We start from the raw sequence: 26,479 nt of genomic DNA, 5'->3' as shown, positions 1-26,479 counted from the left end.
GGCATCACCGGCTCGATGGACATGAGTTTGAGCAAGCTCCAGGAGATAGTGAAAGACAGGACGCCTGGCGTGCTGCAGTCCATGGGGTTGCAAAGAGTCAGACAAGTCGTAGAGAGTGAACAACGAACGACAACTGAGCAGGCAAGCTGTGGTCCCAGCCCTAGCACTTCTCCTTTTGTCTCTCACCTTCATGGACAGAAAAGTAGTAGTCCAGCTGGTAACTTCACCTGCACAATCAGTTTTCCCATTTCCACCTGCCTTAACAAGCAGAACTGATCAGAGCCAGCGTGGAGTCTAGTTAACGCTGTCTTCCTCTGCATTTCATGTTTGGTAAGCGACCACTCAGTTGTGTCTCTCCCCACTTCTCATTTTAACAACAGTTGCTCACAAAGTTTCCTCCCCTAATTTATTTACATTTGTGTCTCTGATGCATCTTGGGATTGGAATAATTTGCTCAAAGCTTAGCTTTTCTGGGGCTTAGCCCCAGTCAGACACCTCTAACCCTTCTCCTCTGCCAACATCACGATGCTTTTACCGGCAGCACTATAAGAAATGCTCAGACCCTCTTACCTCTCGTGTCTGACCTGCAGACCGAAAACCCCTAGTGGTTCTGTATCTTTGATTCCCACAGTGACCCTATAGCTCCCATGCCCTCCAACACAGATGCAGACAAACTGTGCTTTGTAATCTGGGTCATCACTTATCAGCTCTGAGACCATGCATGGGGCCATTAACCTACCTGTCCACCCCCATTATGCAATATGAAGCAGTTAATAGAAGCAAGTTCGATCTCTATCCACTGATTTGAAAAAAATGTCCAAAGTGGACTAATGGAAGGAAGCGTGCAAGTGGCGGTTAGTGTGTACAGGTGGCCGCACTTTGGGGGGTGTATCTGGGTAGATAGTTTTGCATCAGCATTGAGAAGAAGATAAGAAACGCACCCTGAAGATGGGGTTGGATAGGGGTATGTCTGGAGAAGGAGGGGGATTATTAACATTTGTCTTTATACATTGTTGATGCTTTTTTTTTTTTAAACTGTAAAACGTGTGTTTTAGTCACTCAGTCATGTCCAACTCTTTGTGACCCATGGACTGTAGCCGATCAGGCCCCTCTATCCATGGAATTCTCCAGGGAAGAATACTGAAGTGGGTAGCCATTCCCTTCTCCAGGGGATCGAACCCAGGTCTCCTGCATTGCAGGTGGATTCTTTACCAGTTGAGCCACAAGGGAAGCTCTAACTATAGAACATAGCTTAGCATTATTAAGAAGGCTCAGAAGCAACCCAAGTGCCCATCAACAGATGAACGGACAAAGATGTGGCTTATAAATATATGTATATATATGTGTGTGTGCTACATTACATAATACACATTATATATTGTATATATACAATGGAATATTATTCAGCTATAAATAGAATGAAATATTGTCATTTGCACAATGTGGATGAACTCAGAGAACATTATGCTTAGTGAAATAAGCCAGACAGAGGAACCAATACTACAGGGTATCGGCTGCATGTGGAATCTAAAAAATAAGACGAATGTCTACACAAAACAAAATCAGACTCACAGCCATAGAAAGCAAATCCATGGTTACCACAGGGGAAACAGAGGGAAGGAGGGACAAACTAGGAGAAAGGGATTAACGGATACAAACCACTATACATAAAATAATCAACAACGATTTACTGAAAAACAAAATCAGCCTAACCACATGAGAGCTTTACACTCAGATCCTTGATCAGGTTGTAGAATTTGTGGTGTCTAAACAGACAATATCCAGAGAGGCACTGACCGTGGAATACAGTATAAATGCTTATTTTAAAACATAAGCCAAGGGTAAAGGAACACAAGTGCCCTGCGCACATGGCTGGCCCCTGATCGGTGAGCTGGGTGAATGATGAGGTCGATGGTGACTTCATTTTGTGCTGAGTGTGGATTAACGTGGCTTCCGTTTGTACAAAAACTGGCCAACGCCTGGAGCAGAGCCTCTGACCCCTCATTCTAGAAAAAGCCTTGAATAATTCTTACTTGAAAAAGAAGGTATATGAGCGGCCCCTAGTGCCTGCATTTCCAAACTCAATTTAAAAATAAGTTACATTTTCACTGGCTCTAGAAATGCTCCTTGGAGAAGGCAATAGCAACCCACTCCAGTGTTCTTGCCTGGAGAATCCCAGGGACGGGGAGCCTGGTGGGTTGCCGTCTATGGGGTCGCACAAAGTTGGACACGACTGAAGCGACTTAGCAGCAGCAGCAGCAGCAAAAATGCTCCTATTACCCATTCCAGTGTCGGTCGTGATGTTATTCCAGTGTTCAGCAGCAGCTCACAGCTTATCACCAAAGGGTGATAAGAGGTGCTGTCCCCAGGGCACATGTTCTAACTCCAGTCTTCTAAGGTTTGACTCTTTGAAATGAGCAGTCTGTTTTTAGTCTTCGCTGCCTAAGGAGATGAAGCTGCATTAGTTTTTAAAGCATTGATGGGAATCATTCAGGCAAAACCAGGGCTTTGGTCTATTCTTAGGCCATGCTAGGCAATTGAATATTTGATTATTTCTTCCCAGAAAGACTCACACAATTATTCAAGGACTAATACATGGCCTCTCTCTATAAATGGAGGCTTTGCTGTCACAAACAGCATTTCTGAAATGGCTGGGGATGAAGACGGGGAGCCCAGAAAAAGCACTGCCTAGCCATCCACCCCACAGGCAGGGTGCGGGCTAGAGGAGGCTGGGGTTTGAGGACAAGTGACCCTCAGCTCTGTGTCTCTGGCATTGCCCAGTGATCCGTGGAAGTGGACATCCACCACATAGTTCAATGGACCAGGTCCTGTGACCTCTAATTTATCCAAAAAAGGTTTGTTCATCTGCACCATTTTCTTAGATTCCTCTTATAAACGTCAATACATGATATTTCTTTTTCTGCTTCTGAATTACTTCACTTTGTATGACCCTATCTAGGTCCCTCCACATCTCTGCAAATATATTCCTTCCTTATAGTCCAAGATCTCTGCTTAATTCCTTACATGAAAATATATTTCATGTATATTTTATTATTATTTATGAAAAGAAAAATTTAAATTTACTAGACTAAATTAAGGAGAATATTTCCAGGTACTTGTTTGAGGAAGCATTTGTCTAGTTTAGGCACAAAGAAAACTATAATGTCAATTGCATTAAACTTTTGTCCATCAAAACAGACTGTAAAAAACAAAGAGGTGAGCTACAGACTGAAAAAAAGATGAGAGGGCTGCATACAAATGAGAATGAATCCGTGTGAAATCTCATGTTCCTCAGTGTTGCCAAGGAGGAGGCCATGGTGATGTCCACGATGTGGTATCAGCTTTCCACTGCTGACCAGCAGGACAGGTGAAGGTGAAGCCCTGCCTCTGCTCTCTCTGATGGGGCCGGAGAGGCTAATGATGGAACAGCTGGGCGTATGGAGGAAGTCTGGAGTTTGTACACAGACATGTTTGTCTCCCAGTTCTGCTCCTTCTAAATCATGACACATTGGGAAAATGATTTAGTGTCCCTGAGCTCTTGTATCTATAAAGTGGGCATAAGAATATTTGATTTGCATGACTGTCACAGAGCTTTAAAGGGTATGATATGTACAGAGACTCTAGCACAAACGAAGGGCTCAGGTGGCCCTTTCTGTTGATGGTCCCCACTACTTGGCTGATGCTGGGAGACGTGGAAGCATTCAGTGCCCAGAGGATACCCTGACTGCTCTTCCCCGGGCTCTGAGCTCAGCAGGGCACAAGAAGCAAATCTGAAGCGGCTAAATACATCCCTCGGAGGAGGGAAACCTGGGTGGGAAGCTGCACTGCTCTGTCTCTGCTCAAGCCAAGGCAGAGAGATTTGTGAGCAGAGCGCCAGTGACTCAGCACAGCTGTGCCAAGCTGCTGGCACAGAGGTACAGGGCGGAGTCTGTCAGCTCCAAGAAGTTCACGTTCAGCTCAGAGCTAAAGTCGCGGAACTGTTTTGCTGAGAACCGATTCGAAAAGTTTCCTTTATCTCTTTGCAGAGTTTCATAAAACTCAAAGAGGAACTGGGGGCCCTGACTCCGGGCCTGTTGGTACCAAGATACACTGCTGTGTCCAGACATAGGAGAACATCTCAGGGTCGCTGTCTGTCCCTTCGTTTTGATCAAGTGTCTTGGAGTTTGGGTGACTTCAGCCTCCAAAGGGCCTGTAGGAACCACAGAGATCAAATGAGCGCCGGAGAGAGCTTGATGATTACCCCCAAGGTGAGGTGGAGCTTTCGGCAGTCGGCAAGCCCCAAAGGGCAATCATCTGTTTGTCCACAGGACTTACCTGCTCCCAGAAGACACAACATCACCCAGGGAAGGAGCCTGGAGCCCATGGCACCCCAGGGTGGGCTGCAGGAGCCGAGAGCTGAGAGTCTGGTCCTCCTGGGTGAGAGAGGAGTTCCAGCTTCGCTCTCTCTGATTGGAGGATTATCCCATGATAGCCCCGCCCCTTTGTCCCCACCCTGTGGGTTCCGGAGGCCAAGCAGGAAGATGGCTCAGGGCGACGTCTGTCCCCACACAGCTGTGCTGATGTTTCTCTGAGGCGGGTACCCCTTTGCTGCCCCTACACCCACCCTCACCAGCAACCAGGAAGCCCTGTCTCCCCTCACCTTCCTTAGCCCCAGGCTTCTTCTGCTCTCATGTCTCCGTGCTGAAGCCCACCCACCACGACGTCAGCCGAGGGGGAGGGTCTGTGAGGAAGCCTCCAGGTCCCTCTCAGCCTGTGCGCCCTCGTCTATTTGATACCTGGGTCAAACCAAGCCTTGTCTGGATATTTTCCTTTCCTGGGTGGCCCCCCCTGTCCTGACTGGCCAGTGATGCAGAGACTCTAAGATTTAGTCCGTCTCACTGGGTCTGCAGGGGGTCTGGGTTGTCTATAAATTCTTGGGAGTGAAGGTCCTCCAGAAACAAGCCTCAGCCGTGATCCACTCACGGGCAGGGACCTAGCTAACTTGAGGTTTACTGTCCTCAAGCCCATCTTCAGTTCTGGGGAGTTACCCTTTGTCCCTACAGACCCGTCTTACCCTGTGATTCTGACCTTTATGGATTCTAGTAACTGGGCTTCGTCTAGATTGAGTTAGATGATGGCAGGAGCGTGAAGGGAAGCAAGGCACCACTGTCCTGGTTTATAATAAATGTCTACCCCATGGCTTCCTTCTCCTCCCTACATTTCATCCTAGCTACTCTTTCTTACCAAAGGCCAGACCTGGCTCCCTAAATTACAACACCCTACTGCCCAGGAAACAGCACCCCTCCTCCAACTTTCAGGTCTGTGAGGATAAGAGCCACCCATTTATGCCGCCCTTAGGACGCTTCTCCTTCCTTTTCTGCTTTCCTGAACCCTGTCTCACCTTTATAAATAGGATCTTCATTGGTCCTCCTCAACCTGCTATCACCTGCTGGGTAAAATAGTAGATGTGGAGAAGGAAATGGCAACCCACTCCAGTGTTCTTGCCTGGAGAATCCCAGGGACGGGAGAGCCTGTGGGCTGCCATCTCGGGTCACACAGAGTCGGACACGACTGAAGCGACTTAGCAGCAGCAGCAGCCAGGTGAAAAGGGGAAAATGAGCTTGGAGACTGTATTCTGCCTTAAGAAAAAAGAGAAAGTTCTAACATTCTGCAATTAGCAGTAAAAAACGTTCTAACTGTCTGCAATTAGCAATGACAAATTTCCAACATTCTGCAATGAGCAGTAACACAATGTCTAATGTTCCGCGATTAGCATTGCTGAGGCAGGCAGCAGAAGCAGAGAGGGATATGCAATGTGAAAATAAATAGTGTGACTTCAGGACACAGACTCTGAAGGGGATCCAGGGAATTCACACTCTACTCCTCACCTATCTCTACTCAGGGAAGTCTACAGCAGGGTGGGTTTCTTCACATATTCCATAGAGACCAGGGGCCCCACAAAGATCCCCCTTGAAGGGCATTGCCCTCTGCTGTAGAATTCACCCTTGAATTAAGAGGCAAGAAGTGGGCATATTTTACAGAGAGTGGAAAGCATTTTATATATGTGGAATAGTGTTTTGGAAAGTGAGTGAGTGAACTAACTAGTATCTCAATACAATATTGTAAAATAAAAAAAAACAAAGATCAGAAAACTCAAAAACAAATAAATAAATAAATAAAGCAGGTAAGGTTAGTGACTCGATTTTCACATTAGATACTAGTTTGTACAGATGTGACTTACTCTGACAGCTCTCAGCTGCTGTTATGAAAAGGAAAGATCAATACATCCACTCTGGTTTGGGTTTCTGTAATATAAGGGCAACCTAAAAGGTCATGGTTGAAGAAGGAATATTTGCAAGGGAGGGTTAAAAGAATGTAACATCATCAAATCTACTCTATCAGGAGGTGATGAAAATATGGAAGGATCCTAAGGAGTAGAAGAAAGGAAGACTAGTTACCAATGGCTAGGAGATCCTGGTACTGTCAAAGGATAGGTGTGCGAGGATAGGACACCGTGGGCAGAGTGAGATGTTTAAGTCGTGATTTTGGAGGTAGGTCATTTCCAGCTGACGGCAAGGAACAGGGAATTATGTTATTAAAGTGAAGCAGTGGAACAAGAAATAGAAAGATAACTTTGGGATAGGCAAACAGGATGCAAAGGGCACCAAGTGAAAAAGAAAAAGTGATAAATTAGGCCTTATAAAAATTTTAATCTTCAGTTTACCAAAAGGCAGCTTTAAAAAAGCGAGAAGGCAAGCCAAGTGGGAGAAGATAGAGTCAATCTATTTAATGGTCAAAAGGCTCCTATCCAGGATATAAAAATATCCTCTACAAATTAGTAACATAAAGCAACATGGTTTTTAAATATGAACAAATTTAAAAGCAGGCATGTTATAAAAAAGATAGGAAGATATGAAAAAGTAAATATCATTACTGATTAATAAAGTGTAAATGAGGCATCACTATAAACCCAATAGAATGGCTAACAATAAAAAGGAGAATACCAAATACAGGTGTGAATGGGGGTACAGGGGACTCCCTACACTTGGTGCTGTACATTGGTGCAGCCACTTTGGAAAACTGTTCAACTGCTTCTAATAAAGTCAAACATGGCTTTACCCTATGAATCAATAATTCCACTCTTAACATTTATACTTAAGAGAAACGAATGCATTTACCCGAAAAGATGTGTACAACAACATTCAGAGCAGTTTTATTCGTAAGAGTTGAAAACCAGAACAACCTAGTCATCCATCCATAGGAGGGTGGATAAGCAAATTGTGAGATGCAATAGACCAGAGGTGGTGGATTAGTTGCTGAATCATGTCCAACTGTTGCGACCCCCTGGACCGTAGCCCGTCAGGCCCCTCTGTCCATGGGATTTTCCAGGCAAGAGTACTGGAGTGGGTTGTCATTTACTTCTCCAATAGGATAGACTACTACTCAGTAACATAAAGGGAAAAGTACTGATAGACACAATTTGAGTGCATTTCAAAAATTATAATTTTGAGGGGCTTCTCTGGTGGCTTAGTGGGAAAGAATTTGCCTGCTAAGGCAAGAGACACGAGCTGGATCCCTGATCCAGGAAGATCCCACATATCTTGGAGCAACTAAGCTTGTATGCCACAACTACTGAGCCTGTATTTTAAAGTTCACGAGCCACAACCACCAAGCCCACCCACTGCAACTACTGAAGCCCGTGCACCCTATCACCCGTGCTTGTCAACAGAGAAGCCACCGCAATGAGAAGGCTGCGCACCAGAACTAGAGAAGAGCCCCCTCTCACCACAACCAGAGGAAAACCCGTGCAGCAGTGAAGACCAGCACAGCCAAAAATAAAATCAATAAAATAAAATTTAAAAATTAATAATTTTGAGAAAAAGAGGTCAGTCAAAACAGCATTTCCTATTAGACAAAAGTCCAACCAATCCATTCTGAAGGAGATCAACTCTGGGATTTCTTGGGAAGGAATGATGGTAAAGCTGAAACTCCAGTACTTTGGCCACCTCATGCGAAGAGTTGACTTATTGGAAAAGACCTTGATGCTGGGAGGGACTGGGGGCAGGAGAAGAAGGGGACAACCGAGGATGAGATGGCTGGATGGCATCACGGACTCAATGGATGTGAGTCTGAGTGAACTCCGGGAGTTGGTGATGGACAGGGAGGCCTGGCGTGCTGCGGTTCATGGGGTCGCAAAGAGTCGGACACGACTGTGCCACTGAACTGAACTGAACTGAACTGATAGTCATATAATCAGAAAAGTGGTTTTCTTGGAAATAAACTGATTCGGAAGAGGCATGAGGAAAATTTCTTGGGTGAAGGGAATGTTCTTCATTTTGATTTCAGTCATGGTTGCATTGGTGTATGCCCTTGTCAAAACTTTACCCAGAAATATGTGTATTGATTTGGGCTTCCCTGATAGCTGAGTTGGTAAAGAATCCACCTGCAATGCAGGAGACCCTGGCTTGATTCCTGGATCAGGAAGATCTGCTACTCTGTCCAATATTCTTGGGCTTCCCTTGCGGCTCAGCTGGTAAAGAATCCACCTGCAATGTGGGAGACCTTGCTTCAGTCCCTGGGTTGGGAAGATCCCCTGGAGAAGGGAAAGGCTACCCACTCCACACTCTGGACTGGAGAATTTCATGGACAGTCCATGGGGTCACAGAGTCAGCATGACTGAGCTCTGAGTATATTATATTAGAGCATTTTGTATTTATTTTGTATATTTAGGTATTATTAGAGCATTATATGCCAAATGCCAAAGCCTTTGACTGTGTGGATCACAATAAATTGTGGAAAATTCTTAAACAGATGGGAATACCAGACCACCTGACCTGCCTCTTAAGAAACCTGTATGCAGGTGAGGAAGCAACAGTTAGAACTGGACATGGAACAACAGACTGGTTCCAAATAGGAAAAGGAGTACGTCAAGACTGCATATTGTCACCCTGCTTATTTAACTTATATGCAGAGTACATCATGAGAAACGCTGGGCTGGAAGAAGCACAAGCTGGAATCAAGATTGCTGGGAGAAATATCAATAACCTCAGATATGCAGATGACACTACCCTATGGCAGAAAGTGAAGAAGAACTAAAGAGCCTCTTGATGAACATGAAAGAGGAGAGTGAAAAAGTTGGCTTAAAGCTCAGTATTCAGAAAACGAAGATCATGGGATCCGGTCCCATCACTTCATGGCAAATAGATGGGGAAAACAGTAGAAACAGTGTCAGACTTTATTTTGGGGGGCTCCAAAATCACTGCAGATGGTGACTGCAGCCATGAAATTAAAAGACACTAGTTCCTTGGAAGGAAAGTTATGACCAACCTAGATAGCATATTCAAAAGTAGAGACATTACTTTGCCAACAAAGGTCCATGTAGTCAAGGCTATGGTTTTTCAAGTGGTCATGTATGAATGTGAGAGTTGGCTGTGAAGACAGCTGAGCACTGAAGAATTGATGCTTTTGAACTGTGGTGTTGGAGAAGACTCTTGAGAGTCCCTTGGACTGCAAGGAGATCCAACCAGTCCATTCTAAAGGAGATCAGCCCTGGATTTTCTTTGGAAGGAATGATGGTAAAGCTGAAACTCCAGTACTTTGGCCACCTCATGAGAATAGATGACTCGTTGGAAAAGACTCTGATGCTGGGAGGGATTGGGGGCAGGAGGAGAAGGGGACGACAGAGGATGAGATGGCTGGATGGCATCACCGACTCGATGGATATGAGTTTGAGTGAACTCCGGGAGTTGGTGATGGACAGGGAGGCCTGGCATGCTGCAATTCATGAGGTCGCAAAGAGTCGGACACTACTGCCCAACTGAACTGAACTGAACTGAACTGAGAGCATTATATATATATTAATTAGAGCATTTTCTCCCTATTAATTACACCTTAAAGTATTCCTAAAACATAAATATACAATTACACAGGAGAAGGGTTCACGTTGTTGCTTGTATTCCAAGCAACTCACCTTACAAGTGAACCCCACACAAATAAGAGAAGACAAGAACAATCACAGGCATCAAATATTGAGAACGTGAGAAGTCCTCAGTGACTGAAATATACAACATCCAAATTTGACCTCAAAATAAACTGGACTGACAAGGTTGCCCAGAAACAGCTGAGAATCAATGGCTGAAAGAAAGCTGTAGCCAATCAAAAACTTCAAAAGAAAAAAAAACCCAAAAGACTGTTGGAATCATTCCAAGCATCCTGAAGTGCTATAAACACCATAACTTATCAAAATTGTTTATTCGTCAATTTCACCATTTAGACTTTCAGCAGACTGGCCAATTGGTGAGTGGAGTTTTTGCCCAGCAAGCAACCTGCTCTCTTGTCTTGATCAGGTCCTGGGTCAACCGGTATTCCCCTGTCTCAGGGTGTATGTGGCACAGAAGGTCAAGGGGTGAGCAGCACTTGGGGTCTGCCCTTCCTGTGAAACCCAGCTGTGAACCCCCAGTCTTGGAGTCAACGGATCCCACGTGAAGAAACTGCCCTTTGTGTGTGGACTTCCACCTGTAAGGAGTCAAGGAAGGATACGGCCTAGGGGTGAATGAAATTGTTGCTTGATAAAAATTTTATATTTTACAAGAAAAAATTAGACTTACACACTTTAATCCAAATCAAATGGATGATAAAAATGTTCTTTCTAAATTACCAAACTGCATGCAAGTGGGAGTCATGTACAATTTTATGCTTGTGTTCCATGCAGTTCAACTTAGAAGTGAACCACACTCAAGTAAGAGACTATGGGAATAGTCATATGTATAAAATATTGAGGCGTGAGATGGTCTCTGTGACCTCAGAAGACCTCGTAACCTGAGAAGATGCAAAATTCTGCCCTGTGCCCACAAGAGCGGCTTAGTTTGTCATCCAATTTTGATAATTCTGCATATAAATCATCTTGGGGTTTAAGGCGGCTGTTTGACGCATCTACTAACATTTCTCCTAAGTGTTTTGTTTACTTGTGTGTTTTATAATTTATTACTGAGATTGTTTTTCCTCTGGAGAATTCTTGCCTGGTATTCAGTGAGCCCCAAGCAGTTTTATGTAACAGTTTCAAGATGCGAGAGCTCAGATCACTCAGGGAATTTAAAGCTGCCTGGGTGCTTTCTGCTTAAAAAAAGAAAGAGAAATAGAAATTTCATGTTGGATGCTGCTGTTCCTTGGCTTTGCTCAATTACCAGAATATTCTCAATTGAGAGATGTAACACTAAGTGCTATTTGAATTTACTTTTTTAAACTGTTTTGAAATTGAAGTATTGATATAATTAATTTACAATATTGTGTTCGCTTCAGGTGTTCAGCAAAGTGATTCGGTTATATATGCATATATATAATCTTTTTCAGATTGTTTTCCATTATCGGCTATTACAAGACACAGAATATAGTTTCATGCACTGTACAGTGGTCCTTGTTGTCTATTTCATACGTAGCAGTGTGCATATGTTAAGCCCAATCTCCTAATATATCTCTCTCCCACCCTGCTATCCCCTCGGGTAACCATAAGATTGTTTCCGTGTCTGTGAGTCGATCTCTGTTTTGTAAATAAATTCATTTATATCATTTTTAGATTCCGTGAAAGTGATATCATATATTTGTCTTTCTCTGTCTGACTTCACGTGTTATGATAATCTCCAGGTCCATCCATGTTGCTGCAAATGGCATCATTTCATTCTTTTTATGGCTGAGTAATATTCTATTTATATATGAACTTCATCTTCATTCATTTATGCATCTGTTGACGGACATTTAGGTGGCTCCCATGTCTTGGTTGTTGTAAATAGTGCTGCAGTGAACAATGAGGTCATGTGTCTTTTCGAATTACAGCACACACACACACTTCATGCTGATGGAGCTCCGTTCACACTAGTCTCGTGAGATCTCCAAAATGAGCAGTTTTCTCCCCTGGTGAGACGTGGCCTCAGGAAGAAGGGTCCACCTCATGCCTGTGGCTGCCCTTTTTGTGCAGAGAGCAGCAGGCTATGCCACGCTGTGGGTTCGCTGCTGGCACAGAGGTGCAAGGAAGTCTGGTTGGTCCTGGCCGACTCCAGGGTCAGGGGGAAAATCTCCTTGCTCCGAATTCAGAGGGATACAGTATCTCTCTGTTACCCCCACCCCCACCCCAGCCAGTGTCACGGACACCGCTTTGAATAATGGATCAGCCTTAGCCCCTGTCTCAGGTCTTGCCAGTTCCAGAACATTCTCAAGTGGTTCATATGCTGAGAACATTCGAGGACCATCTTGTTTCCTGTTTGTATAATACGGTCTCTTGGTTTCGGGGTGACTGCCGCATCTACCGGTCCTGTTGGAGAGGCAGATACACACAGCAAAGATATGGCTCAGTGAGAAGAGTAACCTGGGTCTGAGAAGGAAAGGGATGGCTTGGAGTTGGGACTCTGCAAACCCTGCAGAGGTTTCAGCCAGCTCCGAACTCACCGGATGCCAGGAGACGAAGACTCACGCAAAGAGTCTGGGGCTCGCGGCAGGGTCAGGGCGAGGAGGACTGTCCCTGCTAGCTGCTCTGATCCACAGGGCTGAGAGAGGGAGCTGGGGCTCTTCTCCAAAGGCCAGATGGGCCTGCCTGGGATGCTGGCCCCGACTCCTGCAGGTTCTCCCAGGGTTCCTTGTGACTTGGCTCAGGCACATCAGCTCCTCCTGGCTTAGATGTTGCTGCAGGGGAGATGGGCGGGGCTGCAGTGTACTGAGTTTTGGGTGCATGGATTCAGCCCCTGGGTCCCTGGTATTCCTCTGAGACAGTTGCTCCTCTGTCTGCACCTGCCCTGCCTGACATCAAAGCTGCTTTGCCCAAACCCTTCAACTGCTGATCTCATTAAGGTTTAGAGGGGCCTCCCACTTCTTCCATAGTTGTTAGGTAGCCTGGAAATAACTGAAAACTTCAACAGCTGCCTAGTGCTGGATCCCTGCCTGTTTCTTAACACTTTCCCTCCCAGGTTTCTCTCCCAGATCCTGCCCAGAGCCCCTCAGATCTCAGTGGCATCACAGTGCCACCTTGTGGCCAATAACTGAAGCGTCACCATTGTTTCTTTTGCAGTGGTCCAAGGGGTGCTGGGAAATGTCTGAGTGATCACATTTTATACTCAACTTCCTTCAATTCTAATCCCAACACTAATTCTAACCCTAACTATCCCTTTGATTTATCATACTTAATAGGCAATCTTCATTCTACTTAACCTCTATGTCATTATCTGGCAGTTATAGTCCAACTGAGATCTTTCTTCTTAAAACTGTCTTCTGAAATGGAGAGGAATAGGATGGGAGAAATGAAAGAAAATGTTTATTAAAGGTAGTAAGAGAAACGCAGAAGTTGAAGTGTAAGGAGATTCTTTTATCTTCATTACTAAAGAAAACCAAAACTGCTAACAACAACAAAAAAAGACAATCAGTGTTAACTCCAAAATATAGATCAGCAAAGGACTGAGGAGATAATGAAATTGCCTTTGAGATGGGGTCAATTGTGTCTGAATAAAAAGTAAACTTGGAATGTAAGAACAAAAAAGAACATCTTATAAAGCCATAAGCCATCACGGAGGAACAGTATCTCATGGGGAGATAAGGATGGATGGAATTGAGATCAGCCAGGAACAGTCTCCACTAAATGATTAACTTGAACACTGTGCCAATTTGAGCAGCAGGGAGGGAACAGATGGTTCTGGAAGAAGCAGTGGAATTGGAAGATATGAAAACAGCGGTACAACATAGCATTATAAGGAAGATGAATCTGCCAAGTTCATGCGGCAAAGATGGGAAAAATGGGGGAAAAAATTGAAGATGAGAATCTGGAAAGGGAGTCCTTCAAATGGGATTGCTAGAGTAGGGAATTCTTGTGTGTATCTGACCTTCCTTGCTCCCCAGAGCCAGGAAAGCTTTGCTGATACCACAAAGACCAGGAAAACTACCCCCTCTGGACACTCATGCTCTTGGGAAAGAACCTTGGTGTCCTGAGTGACTACAGTTTCTAATTAGTGGATTTAGGGCGACTGTCATTCCCTTTATCTGCTATGCAAGGCTCAGGGTACCCCTATCATGGCCGAGGCTATGCCATTCAATCCCAGTCTTGCAGCTGGGTTACCTCTTGAAAAGTGAAAGTGTTAGTATCTCAGTCCTGTCCTACTCTTTGGGACTCCAAGGACTGTAGCCCGCCAGGCTCCTCTGTCCATGGGATTCTCCAGGCACGAATACTGGAGTGGGTTGCCATTCCCTTCTCCAGGGGATCTTCTCAAGACAGGGGTCAAACCTAGGTCTTCTGCATTGCAGATGGGTTCTTTACCATCCTACCCACCAGAGTTATCTGGTTATCTCTTCGGATTCCCAGAAACCATGACCCATAATCACATCCACTCTGACCAGGGCTTTAGATTTCATAGATTGATCTGTGGGTGAAGATGGATAGAAGGTGTTACTTACAATATAGGTATTTATATTTATAACCAAAATGTAAAACAATATATAATATAGCAAACACATAAAAAGGAATAGAGGCATTAGCAAATATCGTGTCTTCTTGAGCTAAAGACCTCGGGGCTGCTGCTGCTGCTAAGTCGCTTCAGTTGTGTCTGACTCTGTGCGACCCCATAGACGGCAGCCCACCAGGCTCCCCCATCCCTGGGATTCTCCAGGCAAGAACACTGGAGTGGGTTGCCATTTCCTTCTCCGATGCATGGAAGTGAAAAGTGAAAGTGAAGTTGCTTAGTCATGTCCGACTCTTAGCGACCCCATGGACTACAGCCCACCAGGCCCTCCGTCCATGGGATTTTCCAGGCAAGAGTACTGGAGTGGGGTGCCATTTCCTTCTCCAATGCATGCATGCATGCTAAGTCGCTTCAGTCATGTCTGACTCTGTGAAACTATTTCAAATCAAAAGCCTAGGGTGTGAATTACAACAACCTCTAGAGAACAGATTTATTCAGGGAATCAGGATGGAACTGGAGAGGTTGCGAAAGTATGCTTTAGTCTGTCAGGACTGCAGCAGTGAAAACATGAAAACAAAATAGAGAAAGTGGGTTGCTTAAATGAGGCAAAGGAAATAAAGTCTTACTGTTTTCGACACCGTATTTGTCAACTGACTGGCACAGAAGCAGTAAGTAAGGATTTTACTTCAAACAGGAGGATAGGCTTGATGCTATGTTGTGGGAAACTTGCAATGTAACAGGGACGTGTGTGCTCAGCTGCTTCAGTCGTGTCGGACTCTGTGTGACGCTATGGACTGTACCCTGCCAGACCCCTCTGGCCATGGGATTCTCCAGGCAAGAATACTGGAGTGGGTGGCAGGCCCTCCTCCAGGGGATCTTCCCAACCAAGGGATCAAACCCAAGTCTCTTAAGCCTCCTGCATTGGCAGTCGGGTTCATTACTGATATTGCCACCTGTGACAGGGATGGGAGAGGCTTTAGAAGAAGGAATATGCCTGAGGAGGTAGTCGGAAACTTTCCAGTTGCCAACAACAACCGCAGGGGAACTCACTACAAACACAGGCAGCTGAAGTCACGTGTGTGGGCAAACGCCTGCAGGTCCCGTAGAAGCCTGTGATCCGTGCCTTGGAGCACTGAGCTGGCCCTGAGACTGCTGGAACCCAGTGACCCTTAATGATTTCTATCCACCAACATTTATGGCTGCAGTATCTCAGGAGTTAATCCATGGTCTCTTTCTGTCCAAAGAACAGCTGAGTCCAAATCTACCTCTTTTTGTTGGGGGGGTGTGTGTGTGCTCAGGTGTGCCTACTCTTTACGACAACGTAGACTATAGCCCATCAGACTCCTCTGTCCAGGGAATTTTCCAGACAAGAATACTGGGTGGGTGGCCATTTCCTTCTCCAGGGGATCTTACTGACCCAGGGCTGGAACCAGGGTCTTCTGCATTGCACAGAAATTCTTTACCACTAGCGCCACATATTGGTGAGTGGAAAGCAAAAAAACAACCTATTTAGAGGCTCTGGGAGCTGCAAGGAGAGAGAAGGATGAGGTTTGTGAACAGGAAGGAGGTGACTGCGCCGCACTGTGGTTGGGCTGCTGGCGCAGAGATACACGGCCGAGTCCCCGGGCTCCGCTGGCTGGATATTCAGATAGGAGTACGTGCTCTGAGGCCTCTTAGCAGAAAACCTGTTTTTAGGCATCCCTGATTTGTCTAGTTCTTGCTTGTTTTGAAAGTAAGTCAAAAACTCCGGGCCCTGCCCCAGCATCTGTCGGTACCAATAAAGGGAAATATGACCGGAAATTGGATCACACCTAAGAGTCACATTCTGGCCCCTCCCTGCGACCCTGTGCCTGGGGGACTGGGACACTACTCCAGCTCCTGTGTGACCTGTGGGGACAGAAGTGGAGGACAGTCAGGCAGAGCCTTATCCCCACCCCCCACCCCCCCACACACAAATACATTGGAACCACTTGGTTTGCTGAGGACTCACCCACCCCCAGGAGACAGAGGGTCGCCCAGCAGAGAAGCCTGGAGCCCATGGCAGGGACAGAGCAGCAATGGGAAGTTCACCAACTCAGGGTCCTTGTGAGCATGAGCAGAGGAGGTGGGGGCCGTCACCTGTCCCCATAGGGCACTTCCCATGGTGACATCACTGCCTCTGTCAACGCCCATGACTTCAGAGACATGTAATGTACATTGGGTTGGCCGAAACATTCCAAGATTTTCCATAAAATGTTACAGGAAACCCAAGTGAACTTATTGGCCAGCCTGATAGTATACATAGATGACTAATTTAAATATTTATAAACTCCCCTTTTTTGGGCTTCCCCAGTGTCTCAGCAGTAAAGAATCTGCCAGGGATGCAGGAGCCCCAGGAAATGTGGCTTAGATCCCTGGTTCAGAAAGATCCCCTGGAGGAAGGCACGGCAACCCCTTCCAGTATTCTTGCCTGGAGAATCCCTTAGACAGAGGAGCCCGGTGGGCTACAGTCCATAGTATTGCAAAGAGTTGGACACAACTGAAGTGACTTAGCAAGCACGCTTGCAAGCTCCCCTTTTAACACAGCAATGTGTGGGTTTTAGGGCTGCCTTCCCGCAGGGCTCACACGTTGCATCTCTACATTAATCTTCTCATCCTCCATCTCCCCTTGCCTGCAGGGCACTCAGAGGGTCAACAGCACCTTCAGTTGTGTCTGACTTTTTGCGACCCTATTCTCCCAGACTCCTCTGTCCACGGGATTTCCCAGGCACGAATACTGGAGGGGGCTGCCATTCCCTGCTCCAGGGGATCTTCTCTACACAGAGATCGAACCTGCGTCTTAAGTCTCCTGCGTTGTCAGGTGGGTTCTTTACCATTATTCCCACCTGGGAAGCCCCCAAAGCCAGACACCAGGTAGTGACTTCTTTGCCTTACCTGCACATCACGGTCTCCCATGAGTCCCCCTATTTATCATCCAGTCCGGCACCCCCGCCACATGGTCCCATAGTCATACAGGCTCCACGGCGCTCACTTCTTAGGCGAGGGTGGGCAGTGGAGGGGCCGACTTGATTTGGCCCAAGAAGCCTGATGAAGTCACTGACATATTCAGAGACACAAGGGATGAAATGATGCCCAGGGAAGAGACCTGGGCTGGAAGCTTCTATTCCTTTCTGCAGGCCACAGACCAATGGCCCTGTCTGTGTTCCTCAATCTCCATGCAGCTTCACGTCTCCACAGCCCTCAGCAGAGCCTCACATTCGTCTAAGTCACCACTCATTAAAACACAGGTTCCTCAGAGCTTCTTCACAGAAGACCCAATTTCACTGACCTTTAAAACACTGGTGTGTAATATATCAATACAATAATAACTCTGCTTTTCTGGAAACCTAAGAGGCAATGTTGCAAAAGCAATGTAGTTCTCACTTTCACTGCTATCAGAGCATCTGCTTGTTCAAAAGTCATTTGTTCACAGGCTAACGGTCATTACAAACATCCTCTCTTTCAGGGGGAGGAGGGAGCAGGACCAGAAATGACTGAGGGGAAGAAGTAAGGCTGTAGAGTCCAGGAGGGGGACGCTCTGTAGTTCTGTGTCTTTACTGACCCCGATCCAGGAGGGTCCTCAGAGGTGATGCTACATCCCACTGTCTCCACTGGTCTTGTTACACTGATCAGCTGTCCCAGCACCCATGCAGCCCCATCATCACAGGAGCTCGAGGAGGAGACATGCACGGGAGACAGAGCCCTGCTTCTGAGTAGACGGAGACCACATCCAGGAGAGAAAAGTCCACAATCTAGGACTCAAAAGTCAGAAGAAAGACATCCCACCTGTGCTCACAGTTCATCTGGGAAACAGGTGTACCTGGACGTGCCTGACCACACAGTGGGACCTTGAATGGGATCACAGGTAGGAGTTAATCACTAGGAAAGGCAGGACCCCTCCACAGGGCATAGGATGCATCTTTGGTGTCTCTGAGATGGGAAGGGACATGACCCAGGTGAGGGAGGAGCAGCGTGACTGGAGAAGAGAGAACAGGGGAGCTGAGGCCAGAGAGATGAAGGGTGGAAACACCCTGCCCCCTCTGGAAAGATGGGCAACATCAGAAACCGCGTGAAAGCCAGGTTGATGAACAGTTTCAGAAAGACAGCAATGAGATGCCCAGGGAGAGACAAGAGGGTCTAGATGTATTTGATTTCCCACAGCCTTCCCTCCTAGAGGTCTCAGGCTCAGGTGATGACCAGGAGTCGGAGCTAGAGAAGCATCTTCCTGGCTCACAGGGAGGATGCAGAGAAAGACAGAGATGGATGGTGGACAAGGCCTGGAGTGAGGTCTGGGCCAGCACAAACCACACACCCAGGGTCACACTGAAGGCATGGGGCAGCAAAGCCCTGAGACTCCCAGTGAAAGGAGCCTACAAGGGCCTCCCCCATCTTTCTGCACAGAGAGGAGGTAACCCTGCACCTCTGTGGAGTACTGCTGGCGCAGAAGTACACAGATGTCTGGGAGCGGTTGGCAGACTCCAGCGTGAGAGGGAAGTTCTCTGTGCTTGATCTGGAGACGTTGTAGCCATCAGGCATGTCTCCTTTATAAGTGGCGTCAGTGAAAGATGAGTAATGAATCAGCCTCAGCCCGTGTCCCAGGTCTTGTCGGTACCAGTACATGCTGTCGTGGTTCAGATCCTGAGTGCATTTCAGTGTTAGGCTCTGTCCTGTCCTCACGACCTGGAATCTAGGGTCCTGAGTGACACCAGCATGGACCGCCCCTGTGGAAAAGGAGGACCGATGCTGCAGTCACAGAGGACATGCTTAGTGCTGGGACCCCGAAGAGGACCCTGCCCCCCAGGACTCACCTGCCTGCAGGAGACAGAAGACCACACAGCCTAGGAGGCAGGGGCTCATGGCGGGGGCGGGGCGGGCGGAGGGCCCTCTTGGCTGAGTGTGGATGAGAGGGGAGAGGGGCTCTCCAGGGAGTCCTTCTGAGATGTCACTGTCCCTGCCAGGCCCCAGAGCCGACTTGTCACTCAGGGGCCACGCCTCTTCCCCCAGAGGCTCAAATCAGAAATGAACCTAAGTGAACAGTTCCCAACACGGAGATCCATCCAGCTCAATGGACTTGAGCCTTACAAGTTGTTGTAACCTTTCTGTAAACAGTTTGCAACTTTATGTACTTTTTCTAGAGATAATTCTTCATTCGTACGTATATTACTTTTACCTGCATATTTCTGTAATGTTGAATCTCAGGAAAATCTTTTGGGCTTCCTGCTGCCCTTTATGACTCATGAATACCAAATACATCTTCAAGTGTCTAGGTAAGTGTTAGTTGCTCAGTCGTGTCTGGCTCTTTGCAACCCGTGGACTGTAGCCCACCAGGCCCCTCTGTCCATGGGATTCTCCACGCAAGAATACTGGAGTGGGTTGCCATTTCCTCCTGCAGGGATCTTCCAGCCTCAGGGACTGAACCCAAGTCTCTTACATCTCCCCCATTGGCAGGCAGAATTAGGAAGTTCCCCTGCAGAAGGAAATGGTAACCCACTCCAGGACTCTTGCCTGGAAAATCCCACGGACAGAGAAGCCTGGTAGACTACAGTCCATGGGATCACAGAGTCAGACACGACTGAGCAACTTCACTTTCTTCCTTTCTTTTTTTTTAAAATTTAAATTTATTTATTTTAATCAGAGGCTAATTACTTTACAATATTGTATTGGTTTTGCCATACATCAACATTCACGCCACGGGTGTACACGTGTTCCCCATCCTGTACCCCCCTCCCATCTCCCTCCCTGTACCCTCCCTCTGAGTCATCCCAGTGCACCAGCCCCAAGCATCCTGTATCCTGCATCGAACCTGGACTGGTGATTTGTTTCATATATGATATTATACATGTTTCAATGCCATTCTCCCAAATCATCCCACCCTCTCCCTCTCCCACAGAGTCCAAAAGACTGTTCTATACTCTTTCTTTCTTTCTTTCACTTTAGCCCCACCTGGGAAAGTGTCTGTTTCTACTTTCATTAATTAACCACAGTCCTGTTGGTGTCCTTCTTTCTACCAGCAATGATTCTTTTGGGATCTGGTTCTGCAATGGCAGGTCAGACTTACCCACACTTGAGGAATCTTTGGCTCTATTTCTTATCAATTCACCAACAGACGGGTCACCTGCCAGATGCGTCTGCATTCCCATCCTGATCACTGCACGCAGTGCTTGCAGTTTCTGAAGTGGGAGGGGGAGCAGCAAGCAGAACCACCTAAAGATTGGGACTCGCCTATCTTTGTGGAGAGAAGCCAGTTGCCCAGCACCATGGATGACCTGGGCTTCTCTCAGATTGTGAGAGTGGTAGGGAATGTGCCTGCCAATGCAGGGACATAAAACATGTAGTTTTGATCCCTGGGTTGGGAAGATCCCCTGGAGGAGGACATGGCTACCCACCCCACCATTCTTGCCTGGAGAATCCCATGGACAGAGGAGCCTGAATGGCTACAGTCTGTGGGGTCACGAAGAGTCGAACACGACTGAAGCGACTAAGCACACACATACACAAGCAGATGACAGAGGAACGCATATGTGGGAGGGATGCAGGGAGAGGTGGAGGCTCCAGGTTAAAGGAAAAATGCTCTGATTTTACGTGAGACATCCATTCCATGGGAATGCCTCCTTGTGAAGTGGGGATTGCATTAACTGAGTAACAATATCATAGAGCTTCTCAACTCTTATCTTGTTGTGCCTCATTCCACACATAGCAGGCCTCCACACTTGCTGCAGTGCTCCGCTCTCTGCAGATTCTAAGTGGTGTTTGAAAGCAGGGACCCTAAAAATTATGTAGCTATTCCTGGTTACCTGACTGTGGACCTGTGGTGACCTCCTGATGTGCTGGTTTCCCTGGAGTACGACCACACGTCACGGGTCTGGGTGACGCATCATTCTTGCAGGGGTCAGTTGGGGGGCGTGGTGAGGACCACAAGTGATAAGGACAAGCTCGAGTAGCCTTCCTTGCTCTAACAGTTAAGAAATATGAGATCTGGGCAGGTCACTTCCCCTTAGATAAATAAGCAGATAAAATAATACTTATCTTGCAATAGCATTGTGAGCATTAAAAAATTTCAGGAAAGAATGTCTAGGAAAGGCTGTCCACTCTATCAGTGTCTGAATCTCACTGGCTGGCAGTCGATTCCTGGCAACCACTTCCTGAGCTGGGGCAGGAGGGGTTTTGTACCAGAGGCACCTGATCACGCAAGGCTGTGTCTTGCCTGCTGGCACAGAGATACACGGCTGAGTCTGTCAGCTCCAAGGAGCTCAGGTTCATCTGAGAGCGAGAGTCACTGAACTGTTCACCTGAGAATCGACCTGGCATGTTCCCTTTTATATGCACTTTCCCATCATAATACTGAACAAGGAACTGGGGGCCCTGTCCCAGGGCCTGTTGGTACCAGGATACATAGCGGGGTCCAGATTCAGGGGAACATCTCAGAGTCACTTCCTGCTTTCTTGATTTGATCAGGTATTTGGGGGTCTGAGTGACCCCAGAATCCACCAGCCCTGTTGGGAAAGAGACAGATGGAAGCTGAGGGCAGAGCACAGGGGAAGTCTCTTGATGCAGCTCTCATCACCAGGCTTCAATCTCAGGGAGGCAAAGACATCTCAGATGCTTCCACACTGTGTCCAGGACTCACCTGCTCCCAGGAGGCAGAGAGTCACAGAGCAGAGGAGCCTGGAGCCCATGACAGCGTCCTGAACCCAAGGCTGCTGCTAGCTGGGGGTGGGACTTCTGGAGTGAGTGGTGTAAAGTGCTGACCCTCCTGTCCCCTGATTGGAGAATTTGCTTATGACATCACTGCTCTGTGTCTCTGCAGGCTGCCCTTGTCCCCTGGACCCCTTGGCAGGACCCAGGGCTGGCTCCTCTATGCCATTCCCTGTCCTGCACAGCCCCTCAGCAAAGGATGGGTGTGAGGTGAGTTTTATCCCCTGGTCCATGTGCCCACAACATGTCTTGTTCTGCTCTGTCTGACCCTGCCTGACACTCATCACCCAGCCCTCACCAGATACCCCAGCCTCTCCCCCTCCCCTTGCCATGCTGCTCCAGGAGACAGCCCCCTGGGCACATCCTGAAACTCCAGGTAGGTACCCACTCCCCTGGGCAGTGAGGAGTCTGTGCTGGCTCGGTGTGTCCCAGGACCACTCAGGGAACTCAAACCTGCTCCCAGGTGCAGGCATGTAGCCAAGGTTCCCTTAAGCTGCCCTCCCCAGGGTGACTCTCAAGCCCTCCCCAAAACACCACGCTTACCATGGAAACACAGTGCCTCCAAGTGGTCAAAGGGCGAGGGCCTCATGGATTAGCAGCATCTGTTTAAACCAAGGGTACAAAAGTCCCACACCCTGAGCACACAAACACACACACAGCGCTTCTACTGCCTTCCTAGCCTGGCTGATTAGGGTTGATTTTCAAATCCGCTCTTAGCCTCTGGAGGTAGAAGACTGTATGATCTGACCGTTTTTCCTAAGAAGGAAATAATTGCTTCACCAGCACAATGATGGTAGTTAGTTAAAGATGGAAATACATGATCATAAAATAAATGCTCAGAGGATCTCAAGTGAATCTGCCTGCAAACATGTCTTCATAACTACTTCTGATTAATCAGAGGCATATATGTTGAGATTTCCTATTTAAATTAAGCATTATCAAATTCCATGTAATACTTTTTATAAAGAAGTTTTTTATAAATGTGGACTCAATTATTTCTGCACTTATAAAATCATGATATAATGGGGGCGATACAGGATATATTTTGACTTTGAGAAGATTTTGATGAGGGTGCAGGGGGTACCAACCTGGCCTAGGTTAGGTGACATGCTAAGGATGCTGGGGGGCGGTTGGTGCATGTCGAGAACACACAAAGATAATCTGTCCTCCTTCAGATGGGCTCACGTGAGTTTCTGGATGATATGCAATCAACTAAAGTTTGTTTCTTTTGCATGAGTCCATACATGTTGCTCAAAACAGACCACATGGTGTGGCCACTTTAGAAGACTCCCTGTGACCTGGGAAGGGACCTGATCTAGATGAGAGGGGAGCTTGTGGCTGTGGTAGAGAGGGCCAGGGAGCTGATGCAGGGAGGTGGGGAGAGGAATATCCTGCCTGCCTGGGAAAGGTGGACAAGAGCAGAGACCAGGTGAGAGCCAGGCTGGGGGAGAACCTTCCAGAAAGATAGAAATGAGCTGCCTGAGGTGAGACAAGAGTGTCTAGATGTATCTAACTTACAAACAACCTTCCTCCTAGGTCTCAGGCTCAGGTGATGACTAGGAATCTGAGCTGGAGAAGCATCTTCCTGGTTCACAAGGAGGATGCAGAGGAAAGACAGAGATCAATGGAGGACACACGGCCTCGAGGCCCGGGAGTGAGGCTCAGGCCAACCGAGTCCACACACCCAGGGACACACTGCAGACACATGGTCTGCAAAGCCCTGAGGCTCCTGGTGCTAGGAGCCCGCATGGGGCCCTCATCTGTCTTTTTGCACAGAGAGGAAGTGATTGTGCAGTGCCGTGGAGTAACTGCTGGCGCAGAAGTACACAGATGTCTGGGAGCGGCTGGCAGACTCCAGCGTGAGAGGGAAGTTCTGTTTGCTTGATCTGGAGACTCTGTACCCATCGGGTACATCTCCTTTCTCTGTGCTGAGAGGCCCAGCTGAGTAATAGATCAGCCTCAGCCCGTGTCCCGGGTCTTGTCGGTACCAGTACATGCGGTCATGACCCAAATCCTGAGTACAGTTCAGTGTCGCATTCTGTCCTGTCCTCATGACCTGGAATCTGGGGTCCTGAGTGACACCAGCATGGACCGCCCCTGTGGAAAAGGAGGACCGATGCTGCAGTCACAGAGGACATGCTTAGTGCTGGGACCCCGACAGGGACCCTGCCCCCCAGGACTCACCTGCCTGCAGGAGACAGAAGACCACACAGCCCAGGAGGCAGGGGCTCATGGCGGGGGCGGGGTGGGTGGAGGGCCCTCTCGTCTGAGTGTGGATGAGAGGGAGAGGGGCTCTCCAGGGAGTCCTTCTGAGATGTCACTGTCCCTGCCAGGCCCAAGAGCCAACCTGTCACTCAGGGGCCACGCCTCTTCCCCTGCAGGCTCAAATGAGAAATGAACCTGAGTGAACATTTCACAACGTGGAGAACCATCGAGATCAATGGACACAAGCCTCACACATTGCTATAACCTTTCTGTAAATGGTAAAGATTTTTTTCCGTAAATGTTAAAGTGATTAACCTATTTGTATGTTCTAGTACAGAGAGAAGTCTTCATTAACATGCATATTATTTGTAATTATCTGCATATTTCTGGAATTTTGCATGCTGGGGAATCCTTCTGGCGTGCTGCTGTCCTTTATGATATGTGTCCCAAGAGCACTTCAAGCAGAGAAGGCAATGGCACCCCACTCCAGTACTCTTGCCTGGAAAATCCCAAGGACAGGGGAGCCTGGTGGGCTGCTGTCTATGGGGTCCCACAGAGTCAGACTCGATAGAAGAGACTTAGCAGCAGCAACAGGACCACTTCAAGCCTCCGTTTCCGCAACATTGACAGTAGTCCTGAGAATGTCCCTCCACCTACCATGTCTGTCCAGGTGTCTGCTCCCAACCTCATTGCAGGCTCATTAACATTTGAGGAATTTGTTTGGTCTGTTTCTAATCAATTCACTGACAGACGGTCCACCCGTCAAACGTAGGTACAGCTCCTTCATGTTCACACAGCCCGTGTTCCCCGTGTTGGCAGAAAGGGAGCAAGAAGAGGCCCCTCAGGCCGGTGACCCACCGTTCTGTGTGGAGAGAAGTTGTGTGCCCAGCACAGGATGACGTTTTGGCACAAAGCAGTACTGATGTAGGAGGGACGTGGAGGGAGGTGCAGACGCCGGGGTAAACGGAAAATGCTCAGTATGTTTTGAGACATTGCTCCCATGGGAATACCTCCTTGTGAAGTGTGGCTGCCATTCATTGAGTAGCAATTCATATCATAGAGCCCCAAATTGTATCTTGTGACACATAACACAACAGGTATATGTAACTTGCTTATACAGAAATAGTTGCATGAGCGAAGGGACCACAGGTATAGAGAACAAACTTGCGCTGGAATGCTAGCTTTAACACTTATGAAATAAGAGATCTGGGCAATTCACGACCCCTCAGATGTACTGTTATAATGATACTTATTTTGATGCCTTTAGTGAGCATTAAAACGTACCAAGAAGTAAATATCTGGGAAACTCTCTCACTCTACCGGAGACTGGGCCTGGCAGGCTGGCAGCTGGCACACTGGGCACCACTTCCTGAGCTGGGGCAGGAGTGTTTTTGGCCCAGAGGCACCTGATCATGCAGGGCAGTGTCTTGGCTGCTGGCACACAGATACACGGCTGAGGGCGTCAGCTCCAAGGGGATCAAACTCAGCTCAGAGCAAGCATCACTGAACTGTTTTCCTGAGACTCGATCTGATAAGTTTCCTTTTTGATAAATTTCCCCGTCATAATACTGAACAAGGAACTGGGGGCCCTGGCCCAGGGCTTGTTGGTACCAGTACACAGAGCGGTATCCAGATTCAGGGGAACATCTCAGAGTCAGTTGCTCTTTCCTTGATTTGATCAGGTACTTGGGGGTCAGGCTGAGTCCAGAATCCACCAGGCCTGTTGGGGAGGAGACAAGGAAGCTGAGAGCAGAGCACAGGGAAACCTCCTGCTGCAGGACTCATCACCAGACTTCTATCTCACGGATACAAAGATATCTCAGAAGCTTCCACACTGTGTCCAGGAATCCCCTGCTCCCAGGAGGCACAGAGTCACACAACAGAGGAACCTGGAGCCCATGGCAGCATCAGGAACCCAAGACAACTGCTGGCTGGGGGCGTGGCTCCCGGGGTGAGTGGTGTAGAGTGCTGACCCTCCTGTTCCCTGATTGGAGCATTTGCCTATGACGTCACTGCTCTGTGTCTCTGCAGGCTGCCTCTGTCCCCTGGACCCCTTGGCAGGACCCAGGGCTGGCTCCTCTATGCCCTTCCCTGTCCTGCACAGCCCCCAGCAAAGGGTGGGTGTGAGGTGAGCACTGTCCCCAGCTCCC

At 47.7% G+C, this 26,479-nt stretch overlaps 1 long non-coding RNA gene and 2 gene segments (V, D, J or C); all 3 read right to left on the bottom strand.

Annotated features, from left to right (window-relative positions):
- Nucleotides 1-10,213: 10,213 nt before the first annotated feature.
- On the bottom strand, nt 10,214-12,807 carry LOC132659773 (uncharacterized). Its single transcript, XR_009600553.1, has 2 exons — nt 12,418-12,807; nt 10,214-12,283 (listed from the first exon to the last, which is right to left on the bottom strand). It is a non-coding gene; the product is annotated as an uncharacterized LOC132659773 (long non-coding RNA).
- An 11,058-nt stretch (nt 12,808-23,865) lies between these two features.
- On the bottom strand, nt 23,866-24,443 carry LOC121819459 (T cell receptor beta variable 6-1-like). The segment is given in 2 exon segments: nt 23,866-24,221; nt 24,309-24,443. Coding segments are annotated over 2 exon segments (390 nt in total).
- Nucleotides 24,444-25,645: 1,202 nt separating this feature from the next.
- On the bottom strand, nt 25,646-26,259 carry LOC121819517 (T cell receptor beta variable 9-like). The segment is given in 2 exon segments: nt 25,646-26,049; nt 26,163-26,259. Coding segments are annotated over 2 exon segments (471 nt in total).
- Nucleotides 26,260-26,479: the final 220 nt, after the last annotated feature.

Source organism: Ovis aries, chromosome 4 (genome assembly GCF_016772045.2).
Source record: "Ovis aries strain OAR_USU_Benz2616 breed Rambouillet chromosome 4, ARS-UI_Ramb_v3.0, whole genome shotgun sequence".
Classification (NCBI taxonomy): Eukaryota; Metazoa; Chordata; class Mammalia; order Artiodactyla; family Bovidae; genus Ovis; species Ovis aries.
This window is presented reverse-complemented; position numbering and strand designations above follow the sequence as displayed.